This window comes from Lottia gigantea (assembly GCF_000327385.1).
Source record: "Lottia gigantea unplaced genomic scaffold LOTGIsca_52, whole genome shotgun sequence".
Taxonomy (NCBI): Eukaryota; Metazoa; Mollusca; class Gastropoda; family Lottiidae; genus Lottia; species Lottia gigantea.
The window spans coordinates 1759570-1772525 of NW_008709781.1; the positions used below are offsets into that span (position 1 = coordinate 1759570).

Below are 12956 nucleotides of genomic sequence, written 5' to 3' on the forward strand. Positions count from 1 at the left end.
GTTCAACTATAGTGGAATAAACTAATTATGGTATAAAACAATCTATTTATGTCATTATTGGAATGATGGCGAACACAATTCACAATCTCATATTAAAGGTCAAGCTATATAGACTTTCAACTGCTCACAGTTACCAACAGTAACTTCTTAGCCACTATTTTACTGTTAAATCTTAAACGGCTACTTCTCTAAAAATTAATGCTAAATCACTAATAATTCTTGTCAATTTGTTAAATAATACCTTGATTGAAACTCAATGTAAGCAAAATAATTATCATGACTTACATCTATTTTAATATACAAATACTGAACATGATTTTTTCAGAGCTAAAAATGAACTAATTTGAATTTCCTTTTCTGAAATTCTCATGATTTTAATAATAAATGACTATCTGATGTACTGATTACTACAGTATCAGTTGATGATTTATCATTAATAGATATTTTGGAATATTTAAATCCAGTCTAATCAAACTTTCATTCTGTTTTTTTTTTTTTATTAGCTTATATTTTTAATATAGCCACTTCAGTTAGGGTCTAACAACAGCCTCTTGTACATTCTTTAAATTAACCTTTTAGACCCTCACTGAAGTGGCTATATTAAAAATAAAAGATAATAAAGAAAAATGGAACAAAATTTTGGTCTAATTTTAATTAAACTGATCTAAATCAATCTAATGGTTTTTAAAATCTTAAGTACATGTGTTCTCATTATACTTTGACAGTATCTGATTTATCATGGTTATTAATATCACTAGATTCACTGTCTTGATCACTATCACTGTCACTTGATCCTGATTTATTATCTGATTGCATTTGACTTGATTCAACTGGGTTTTGATCAGATTCAGTTGCTCCTTCAGTATTTTCACTAGATTTATCTGTGACCACATTTACACTTTCAGAATTATTATAGTCAACTAACTTCTCCTTAATTGGAGTATCACATTTTGCATTTAAAGATTGTTGTTCATAATCTTTGATATGGCCAGAATCTATACTTGAACCAAAATCAACAAAATTATTTAAACTGGCTGTCCCTCTTTGTTGATTTACAAAGTTATCACGTTGGTCTATAGAGGATCCATCCCAATCAGTTTGTGTCTCTGATTTCATTGACGCCATAAAATCATCATGAACTACAACAGGAGGTGTATTTGGCCGGTCTCTATTCCCTTGACATTGTTCCATAACCTGTTGAGCTGACCTTTCTGGAGGTTGAGTATCACTTAATAGAGGTTTACTTTCATCAACTGGGGAACCAAATTTCTTTCTCAATCTTTTCTGAACCCCATTTCCTGCATAATATATTAAAATATATTATGTCACTAGTATGACTCGTTATATACCAACACACAACAAAATATTCATACAAGAGACAGTTTTTGAAATATTAATATATGACACTGAATCTATAGACAACTGATCTTTTTTCTTGATTGTTTTTTATACATTTAGTATTGAATTATCTTACATTATCTTTGAATTGAAAAATGAAAATCTTAATAACTTACCTATAAATCTAGCGTGCTCTAGTACATCATTATGTACATCAGAAACATCCCACATTGATAGAAATGATGAGCAACAATTAGATCTATCAGCAGCCATATCCATGTATGGTTTATGGGAGAAAGAGAAATAGTGAGCTATAGCAGCAAAAAACATCTCAATACATATACAGAAATCCTGAAATAAGAGGTAATATACATTTACTTTGAGAGCCATGCTTGCTTTGACACTGTTCCACTTAATGTTTCAAGTTTCTTTCACAGATGTCTGTAATGACCTGTATTTTAAACTTAATGGTGGCTTTTATTCAGCATTAAACTTTCAGTGTCACCAATTTACAGGTGGGATGTTCATGCAAGTACTTGGTTTGGATAATAAAAAATATTCTGTCTCCAGTCAAGAATAAACATGGAACCATTAGACAAGGAGATAGAAATGCAAATTAAATAAACACACTTACCTGCAATCCAGTTGCCACTTCCTTTACAGAATGATAAAATAACCAGGGGCCATTTTTTGGAATTGCACCAAGTTTAGCTAATGCAGCAATTACTACAGCTTGCCTAAGAAAGAAAAGGCCCATTTTCAATGACTAGCAATTCACAACTATTGTTGCAAAAATCTAAACAAAGGTTTAACATTGAGGACAATTTAATTGAAATATGAAGATTTGACTTTAATGTAAATATAGAGAAGTGTCATGGTCCCTTAATTGAGTGATTTTGATCTCACGGGAGTGTAAATACGTAGTTGCTGGTCGCGTAATGAAGGTGGTGGTTTATCAGTCGTTAAAGGTGGGCGCATGAGCAGGAAATACTGTAAATCATAATTTCAAAAGACAAATCCACTTACCAGAATGAGAGAAAGACAACAGCTTTAACACACATAAATTTAGGTACTGGTTTTATTGGTGCTAATTCTTCTTTAGTTAATTTATAAAACAATACTAAACAATACATCGCCCACTGAAATAATTTAAAAGACAGGGTTTGGATATTGGAATTTATTGAATACTTCCAATAAAAAATGGTATTAGAGGTTTGCAAATTGGGCATATTTATGGTGGATATAAATACAGATTACTATTTAGAAGGTCTTTAGGATTGACAGGCAAGTAATAAGTAGGTGAAAATTTCAAGTAAATATTTAAGGTAGTTACTAGACTTAAGTTGCTATAGGCTTTTGATGCTTATACCCTTTAACAACACAATATTTGTTGTGAACTTACTATTTGAGATAAGTTATTCACTATGACTAAATATGACCAGGCTGATGTAAAATTAAAATCACCTTCTTCATACACACCACCCCATTCACAAAATCTTAAAAAAACAGGTAAAATGTACTTTATTCATTAAAAAACAAATTAATAATTAGCTTCAATTATATCCAATGAAAATGGTAAAATACATTCAATTACATCTTACTCACAAATTTTAGTGCTTACTCGAATTTGCTATAAATCTGTGTCCAATTTTTTTTCTCATGACAAATTTGAATAAACATAGCTATACAAAAATGTTACCTACAAAGCTATAACAGTAGTAAGAGGTCTGACTATTGTATATTGTAATACTCCATGTTTACATCTCTCAACAAATGGCCTAAAATAAAGAATTTTAGGGTAATAACCTGCTCATTATACACGCACTTATACAGTATATAAATTATTTTAAAAGGCTCAAACAGAATCATTAATAACGGTACAACATTTAGACATGTAACTTTCAGGATTTCATTTAAAAAAAAAAATACTCGAAAATCAAGCTATGATCATTACCATTGGTCTAAGTAAGTAGTTTTATCTTTAGTCAATGTGACGTCTAAATTACTAGATACTAGTAAGGACATAATTATTTTCAAGGATGTTATCTTAGATGTAATATCATCTAAGTATCTATAATTGGTTACAGTCTAAGTATAAATATCCTTACAACAATATTGAAATCTTACCTTCCCATTGTCCATGGTGGTAAAAGACAAAAGGGGAAGAAATGTTTGACTTGAGCTTTATTTTCCAAATCATACTCTAAATATGGATGTTCAGTTCTCAGATAGTTTAATAAATAGCTCATAAAGTTGTAAATAACGTAAGCTTCATAGCATTCTCTGATGGTATCTAGATATATAGCTGCTACTGGAAACAATAGAGCCAACCACTGAAATATATTATACAAATTACTACTGATTGGGATACTCTCATAAGTAAATGTAAAATCCTTTTTTTATTTAAAATGTTTAGATATAAATCATTAGCATCATATGATCTAAGGATTTAATTATGAACTAAAATCATCAAGGCCTACATCACAAGATTGAATATGAAGTTGGTCTTCACAAAGAATTATGATAAAAAATATTTGCTTACTGCATTGAGAGCATAAACTGGAACCATCCACAATACCCTGTTGAAAAAAAAAGTTTAAGAATACTCACAAAGTTCTTTAAGTTAACATTAATTTGTAGTGTAGTAATTTTATAGGCATAATCTCACAGCAATGACAACATGCAACATTAATTTACCTTACTACCAGGATGAAAATGAATCACATATTGCAGATATATGCAAGCATTTAAAGAGACACAATCTATGAGTTTACAAATGCGAAACAAAACAATTACTATTTATTTGGGTAGTTTTGCAAACAGTCTGCTAGTGCCAATAAAATTCCCTGTCTCTAATTTTCTGTCATAAATAAGGCAAATATATAGTAATAAGTCTAAAGAAGACATGCTTTAATACCTGATGATATTTTTTTGTAAAACTGGTTTGGTAAAATAGACTAGATGTTGTAGAATACCCCATAAGGATATGGGTAAAGATAATAAAGTGAAAACACCAGCTACAAACCACCCCTTCACATGATCTGGTGCATCCTTTTTATACAGTTCAACAATTAACAGGGGTAACACAATACAAATAATTATCACATAGCCGGTGATAATCAGAGGTCGAATCCATTTGCGCCATCGATGTATGCAATTCATGGTTACAATTATAGCTAATTTCCCGTCAGAAATGAACTGACACTAGTGACAGTTCTTTGTTTTCATTCTTAGCAGTCGACATTTTGTTTATCATGTGACCAAACGCATGCGTACATTCTCCAACCACGTTCGAGATTCGACTTCCGCTGAAATTTATCTCCTCATTTCCAGATTATTCTTTGCAGATTTTTGATTAATGATAGGTAACAGTCTTTTACATCTTTTCCCTGAAAGCGCAGGAACGTAGAGTTTGCCAAGAAATTTATCTATTCGGCTTATTCAGACTGGTTGGTTCCGTTGCATCTCCGTCGTTTACTCAGATACTCTTCTGATTTGAAGGTGCAATTAGACTGCATGTAAACAAGGTGCCCCCAACATTCTATTTTTAGCATCATTTTTCAATATCTCATGCCTTTTAGTCATTTGTATGTTTAAACCTTTCAGACATGCCTTAATTATTGATATCAATCGGCAGATAACCCTGTGACTGTAATAAGTGTGTGACTGTCAAGATTATTTGGTTTGATTGTATAGTATTGTCTTATCGATAGAGTGAAGGAGGAAGGTTGTTGTTATGTTACAGTTATACTGATTATTATTGAAAATAAGCTATATGCTTATACCTTTTATAGTAAAATAAATCAACAAAACTAAAGTGACAATAAAAACTGTGGATAATTTTTTTAGAGTAAAAACTAAGCCAAGGGGATCATGAGGATGTCTATAATTATATTGGCTGATTTGGAAGCCAGATAAGATAGCAATAAATACAAATTCAATGTTAACCTTTTTGTACTTGAATAAATATCTTGCTTATCTAGACTGAACTAGTATCAATATAAACTGTTACGTATATCTCACTTGAAATCATATTATTTTACTATAAAACATTATTACTGATATTATTAATATTTGTGATTGGAATGTGACTTGAGAAAATCAATATCCAAAAATTATTTAAGAGGATAGGAAGATGACCTCATTTTAGAAATTGAAGTAGATCACAACATTCAAATCTGCCCTGAAATTACTAATTCTGAAGTAGATATGGATGAAGGTCTTTCTGTCCATTTATGACAGAGAAATATGAAAATGATATGGAATCTTTCAGGATCAAAAAATAACATATGCCTCAGATATAGAATTCAGAGTTTATTATGAGTTTTAACATTTATGTATTTTGTCTGTATTCCAGAACAATGGAGGCTGAATGTTTAGACAGAAACGGACAACCTTCAACAGGGGGTGAAAATGGATCATCAGCTACCAACACCAGACCTCCAAGACCACCACCACCTCAAGTTGCTCTGGAATTCAACAGTTATCAGAATTTACAAAAACTTCATGATAAAGCTTACCACTTCTCAAATCAGGGTATTACAGCTGAGGAAAATGAAAACAATGATGTAGCTTTAACATCTTACAAACATGGAATTCAATTACTGAATCAAGCTTTAACAATAGATTGTGAAAAATTGAAAGATGCTTCTGGTGATAAAATCGATAAAGCAAAATTTCTACAACAGAAAATGACTAAATCAAAAATGCAAATTGAGTACAGGATACAAGAATTAGAAAGAGAAATGCAGCCACAACCTAGTCAGGCCAGTTTAATGGAACAAGATTCACCGCCATCTTATGATGAAGCTATGACTATTGGTGACTCTATCATGAGTTCTGACTCTATATCATCTAATACTGATAGTTTAATATCGAATGCTGAACAATTGTTTATCATATCAGAGGGTGTACAGATATTCTATATTACACCAGAAGGGTTTGTTAGTGCGCCATCCTACCCCTCAACTTTAAGATTATGTAAGTTTTCTGAAGAAGCTGCCGTGGGTGCTACTAATGCTGCTCCACCACCACCGGCATTCTTACAGGTAATATATATGATTTATTCACGAATTCATCTGATTTGATACCATAGTCATATCAATATAAAGTTTAGATAGGTATACAGTTAGTGAAGATGAAAGTATTAAATCGATAATTGGAATATTTATCTCCATTGAATAATTTAAGAGTTCATGTTAGCTTGACCAGCAAAGCTTGAATCAATCTTAAGAGTTGAAATAATAATTTTAAAGTCTGATCCATACAATTATTGTCCATACTAATTTAAATTTCAAATGTTTCAGGTGGGTAATTGGATATATCCGTTGATACCAGATACCTCACCAGCACTACAGACTAGTTTTGGAGCTTATATCTTTCCTGATACTCTTTCACAAGTTCCAGGTAATGTATTCATGGCATTTTTAGTGATAATCACATGTAAAAAGAAATCTAAAAAGTCACCGTGGATGTGATTAATTAATGAATTTTGTATCACTGCACTTTGCCTCAAGATAGTTAATCATTTTTTTTTTCGTTCAATAATATTTAAAAGTTGTAATGAAGTATTATTGTTTTACAGGTGCCACAGTGGGTGTAATGTTTCCTGAAACTGTTACCCCTGAAGAGAGAAGAACATTTGAAGAGATCCTGTCATCTTTGACTGTGATGAAAGAACAACAGAGTGAAATTCAACCAGCAGATCTGACTTTACCTTCTGCTCCTTCTGTATGGGAGGCCCCCCCTGCTGAACAAGTACATCCTGCTGAACCAGTCATCTCACAACCTAGTCATGTACAAGAACCACTAGCCGATACTACAGTACCAACAGAGACTACCAGCGAAGATACCTCCACTAAAATATCAAAAGGCATCATGGTTGGTAAGTGCCAACAATTATTTTGTCAACTGTGGTGTCGTAAACTGTTAATGCAAATTTGACTGTCACTGAAACTACTGAATCCAAAAAACTTTGAATATTTATATTGACATATATCTTCTTGTAATGAATCTTTTTGCAAGATATATTCACCTTAGATATTTTTTTACTCTGATTACAGCTGCAGATTGGATAGCATGGGGTCTAGGTAAAGGAGCAGAGAAAGCTAATGAATTAGTTAAGAGTGGTTCAAAAGTTATACAGAAACATATAAACCCGGCAGAACGTCCTAGTCATATAGATCCGAAGGTACAGAAAAGCTTGACGTATGCTAGAAAGGGTACACATGTTGCAGTGTCTGTGAGTTCATATGTAGGTAAGTAAGTTGTTAAATGTCATTTCTCTTCAGTCCACTCAGTGATTTGTTAATAGAACTGGATAATATTATTTTCAGAGATTTGGTCACTTATTTTTTTTTTTTGATAAATGATTTTAATTCCTTGGACATGAAATGAGATTTAGGTCAAACTGGTAAAATTATTCTGGTTTCAATTACTGATCTTATGCAAACATATATGAAGGGTAAGTACTTGTCAACCTTCAAATTATACTGTATTACATCATATAAAACTCCCACCACCAGCATGTTTAACATTTGCCATAATAATGATATTTGATTTTTATTTCTAACAGTGAGTAAATTAGGAGCAGCAACAGTTATGTTAGGAAAACAACTGGCACCTCATGTCAAAAAACATGGTGAAAAGTTACTACCTAAATCATTAACCAAGGACACTGGTAGTAAATCTAAAGTTAGTGGTGTTTTGGAAGTTACTGTTAGTGGTATCAAAGGTGAGTTATCTTGATAATCTGATTCATTATTTTTTTCAGTTGAATATATATAGTTGCATTGAATATTATCAAAGCAACAGGCTATTTGATGGTGTTTCAATTCCAAATGAATTCAAAATTTTGATTCTGATATTTGCATCAAAAACCTTCACAAATTATATTTATGTCATGGAAACCTTTTCTGTGTTAGTTGCAGCCTGGTTAGCCTATCAGGCTATCATAAAAGGAAGTCCAGAGACTAATTGTTTAATTCTCTATCTCAATATCTCTGAAGAACTTCAAGATGAACTTCAGGAACATTTTAGTAGAGACTTGTATATCTATTGCAGGTTTTAGTACAGTATATTTGGGACTGGAGACAGCAGCTAAATCTCTAGCTAAAAACCTGGCCAATGAAACAGTGGTTGTTGTCAGTCACAGGTAAGAATTTTATAAGAATACAGCCTGATCTTCCAAGATTTGAGACTATATCTGACTGAATATCTATGGAACAACGCTGTTATGATAACAAGAATTGTTGAATTAATGTGCAAAGCTTTTTAGTCATATAAAAGATGGGGTGCTCTTCTATAATGTGAAATTATTGGGAGTGGACACGTGGCTACCACAGTCCTATCATAACACAAGGATATAGAAATTTGATCAACAACTGTGTCCGTAATTTTAATGAGAGGACTTCCCCTTCTCTAAAATTATTTGAAGTTGATGGAAATGTGGATGAGTGTTCTCTCACTTATGGTAAGGTCTGTCATCACACACTGAGCAATGGCTGGTTTCTTGCTCTGTGTTTGCTGGGTGTTTGTTGTCACAAAGTCTGAGATCCCAAAAAATTTTAATTTTAATATTTCTAGATATGGTACAGAAGCAGGAGCAGTTACAGATAACACCCTCTACACATTTGGTAATGTTGCCATGACAGCTTATAATGTTGATAATTTAGGAGTGAAAGCAATGGCTAAGCGTGCTGTAAAAGATACAGGAAAAGCTGTTATTTATAAATATGCTGAGGAATATAAACCAGCTGGAAATTCAGGCAGCAAATCAAATCCTGCTATTTATCCTAATCTACCAGGACAGAAACAGTGATCACTAAGTTTCTATTAATAGAATATATTATTTCCTCTAAAAAGTGCTATTTCAATGACTACTTATTTCTAACCTTATAAAGAAAATTATTTTGATGAAACATAATATTTAAATCTCTAGAATGATCTAAGACGACTATAAGTCATTGGTATAGTTTCAGATGCAATATATACTGTATTATACATGTTCGATATATTAACTCTACATGATCAATTTTCAAACACAAAATTTTAGCTTTAATCCTTAAACATACCATAATATATTGTTTAGATGTGGGTTTCTGTAACAGTCTAGTACAGACTCTAGCTGTCAGTTAAGTTTTATAAACACAGCAACGAGTATTTTGTAATTTTATAAAACCATGTTAAACCGGTAATTGTTTGAGGCATTAGTTTTGAAAAAAAAAAATGGTCACATTAATTTCCCAGGATTATTGTGTAATTTTTAGCATTTGTTTATTATTTCATTATATATTTATTTTTGTTATTATTTATCTTGTTATGTAGCCTAGAAGTACACTTTTATTGCACAAAAAGTTTGTTTTTTTTAACTTAGTTGTAGCTTACCTCGACTCAACTAAGTGGATGGGGCGTTGTGGCTCATTGAAGCTCGGGACACATTTGGCTTTTAAAGCATCTTTCTTGTAACTCGTCTTCTATTCTACCCATTAATCTTCACAACGTCAAGCTATTACGATCTCAATTCTTATTCATTTACTGCATTAGACACCTTTCTTGTACCACAGAAGTTTGTCTATACAACCATTTGATTGGATGCCACCAAATACAACAAAGCATTAAACCAAAATGTATGTGTCAAGGGTGTTGATTGGTTGCATTGCAGGATATTGTAATAGCTTGAATTTGTAAAGATACCAATAGGCCAAGGTATTTTGCACAGACCAATTTTATACATTAATGCAAGCAATCTACCTTTTGCATTGTAGGCAGCGATGCAGGGGTGGGGGATTAATTACTGACATAAAAAGTTAAAATTTAAAGCTTTATTTCTTTACTGTTACATATTAAACCATTAAGCAAAATATTGACCAGATTTCACATTGTTAAAGATAGCTTGCCAGGCAAGGTAACATACGCCCGCTGACAGCTGTCAGAAATGATAAAACTGTCTTTAGTGACTAAAATATGAATTTTCTCATATTAAAGAAATTTTTTTTAGTTTGAATTCAATTACATATATATATATATGCCAGTTATTTATGCTGAGAAATTCCACAAAATTGTTAAAAATCAATAACCCAAAGACATCAAATTATCGCATCAATATACATGATCACACCATGTTTCATTAAAATCAATTGAAACTTGTAGTCTCCAATTGTTCACAAACAAACTTTGAAGCATTTTTCGTAAGTCAAGGGCAATAACTCAAAGATCGTTCATCGAATTATCAAATTCGAACTGTCCAAGATCTCAATATAAATGATCAAACCAAATTTCATTTAAATCAATTGAAAACTGTAGTCTCTATTGTGTTCACAAACAAACTTTGGTGCGGGTATCTTAAGTCAAGGGCAATAACTCAAAAACTGTTCATAAAAAAATTAAATTCGAACTTGACCAAGACATCATTAATATAAATGATCACACCATATTTCATTAAAATCAATTGAACTCTGTAGTCTCTAATGTGTTCAAACAAATTTTGAAGAGTTTTTCCCAAGTCAAGGGCAATAACACATTTCCATGTGGGCGTATAAAAACTAATTTGTTCACTGGACATCAAATAACTAAATTTTTCTATTTATCATCAAATGACAAGGTTCTCCTACTCACTATCAAATGAAAATATTATCTACATGACTAATTTGTCCTCAATGTTCATCAAATGACTAATTTGTCCTCAGTGTTCATCAAATTAAATGACTAATTTGTCCCCAGTGTTCATCAAATGACTAATTTGTTCTCAGTGTTCAAATTACTAATTTGTCCCACCCACCATCAAATGAATCTAAAAATTTAAGTTAATAAACAATTAAAGCAGCTTCAAGGGTTAATTTCTATACTGAATTGATTTGAAGATAAATTTGTCAAAATTATTTTCCACCTCTCAGTCGAAGTACAAGATGGAGTGTGGATTCTTTCTGAATGTTGTAATCAGAGAGGGTTCTGCCATCTTCTAGTTGTTTACCAGCAAAGATAAGACGTTGCTGATCTGGGGGAATTCCTTCCTTATCTTGGATCTTAGCTTTTACATTTTCAATGGTATCAGCTGGTTCTACTTCGAGGGTGATGGTCTTTCCAGTGAGGGTCTTGACAAAGATCTGCATACCTCCTCTCAATCGAAGTACAAGATGGAGAGTTGATTCTTTCTGAATGTTGTAATCAGAGAGGGTTCTGCCATCTTCTAGTTGTTTACCAGCAAAGATAAGACGTTGCTGATCTGGGGGAATTCCTTCCTTATCTTGGATCTTAGCTTTTACATTTTCAATGGTATCAGCTGGTTCTACTTCGAGGGTGATGGTCTTTCCAGTGAGGGTCTTGACAAAGATCTGCATACCTCCTCTCAATCGAAGTACAAGATGGAGTGTTGATTCTTTCTGAATGTTGTAATCAGAGAGGGTTCTGCCATCTTCTAGTTGTTTACCAGCAAAGATAAGACGTTGCTGATCTGGGGGAATTCCTTCCTTATCTTGGATCTTAGCTTTTACATTTTCAATGGTATCAGCTGGTTCTACTTCGAGGGTGATGGTCTTTCCAGTGAGGGTCTTGACAAAGATCTGCATTCCTCCTCTCAATCGAAGTACAAGATGGAGTGTTGATTCTTTCTGAATGTTGTAATCAGAGAGGGTTCTGCCATCTTCTAGTTGTTTACCAGCAAAGATAAGACGTTGCTGATCTGGGGGAATTCCTTCCTTATCTTGGATCTTAGCTTTTACATTTTCAATGGTATCAGCTGGTTCTACTTCGAGGGTGATGGTCTTTCCAGTGAGGGTCTTGACAAAGATCTGCATACCTCCTCTCAATCGAAGTACAAGATGGAGTGTCGATTCTTTCTGGATGTTGTAATCAGAGAGGGTTCTGCCATCTTCTAGTTGTTTACCAGCAAAGATAAGACGTTGCTGATCTGGGGGAATTCCTTCCTTATCTTGGATCTTAGCTTTTACATTTTCAATGGTATCAGCTGGTTCTACTTCGAGGGTGATGGTCTTTCCAGTGAGGGTCTTGACAAAGATCTGCATACCTCCTCTCAATCGAAGTACAAGATGGAGTGTCGATTCTTTCTGGATGTTGTAATCAGAGAGGGTTCTGCCATCTTCTAGTTGTTTACCAGCAAAGATAAGACGTTGCTGATCTGGGGGAATTCCTTCCTTATCTTGGATCTTAGCTTTTACATTTTCAATGGTATCAGCTGGTTCTACTTCGAGGGTGATGGTCTTTCCAGTGAGGGTCTTGACAAAGATCTGCATACCTCCTCTCAATCGAAGTACAAGATGGAGTGTTGATTCTTTCTGAATGTTGTAATCAGAGAGGGTTCTGCCATCTTCTAGTTGTTTACCAGCAAAGATAAGACGTTGCTGATCTGGGGGAATACCTTCCTTATCTTGGATCTTAGCTTTTACATTTTCAATGGTATCAGCTGGTTCTACTTCGAGGGTGATGGTCTTTCCAGTGAGAGTCTTAACAAAGATCTGCATTTTCAATTTTACAGTAGGTGACCTTCAAAAATTAGAATAGAAAAATATTATCTAGTCAAATACAACATCAGTAATACAAGACGCTAGGCTAAGTCTGGGTTGGATATGCCATTTAAATTCGGTAAAAGCGATAAAAATAAT

The 12956-nt window shown here is 33.1% G+C and overlaps 3 protein-coding genes across 3 annotated transcripts; 1 reads left to right on the top strand and 2 right to left on the bottom strand.

Annotated features, from left to right (window-relative positions):
* Positions 1-1500: 1500 nt before the first annotated feature.
* On the bottom strand, positions 1501-4482 carry LOTGIDRAFT_64445 (hypothetical protein; the record flags this gene model as incomplete). The annotated part of the gene is made up of 8 exons (XM_009062548.1): positions 1501-1689; positions 1973-2075; positions 2365-2477; positions 2741-2834; positions 3042-3116; positions 3466-3671; positions 3881-3917; positions 4256-4482. Coding segments are annotated over 8 exons (1044 nt in total), but the record flags the coding sequence as incomplete, so codon positions are not given.
* A 1661-nt stretch (positions 4483-6143) lies between these two features.
* LOTGIDRAFT_83379 (hypothetical protein) lies at positions 6144-9073 on the top strand (the record flags this gene model as incomplete). Its single annotated transcript, XM_009062555.1, has 7 exons — positions 6144-6386; positions 6645-6744; positions 6923-7129; positions 7407-7595; positions 7913-8071; positions 8401-8491; positions 8923-9073. Coding segments are annotated over 7 exons (1140 nt in total), but the record flags the coding sequence as incomplete, so codon positions are not given.
* A 1371-nt stretch (positions 9074-10444) lies between these two features.
* On the bottom strand, positions 10445-12815 carry LOTGIDRAFT_234561 (hypothetical protein; the record flags this gene model as incomplete). Its single annotated transcript, XM_009062665.1, has 2 exons — positions 10445-11021; positions 11056-12815. The coding sequence occupies one exon, from the start codon at positions 12813-12815 to the stop codon at positions 11214-11216; it is 1602 nt and encodes a 533-aa protein (XP_009060913.1). The 3' UTR covers positions 10445-11021; positions 11056-11213.
* Between the last annotated feature and the right edge of the window lie 141 nt (positions 12816-12956).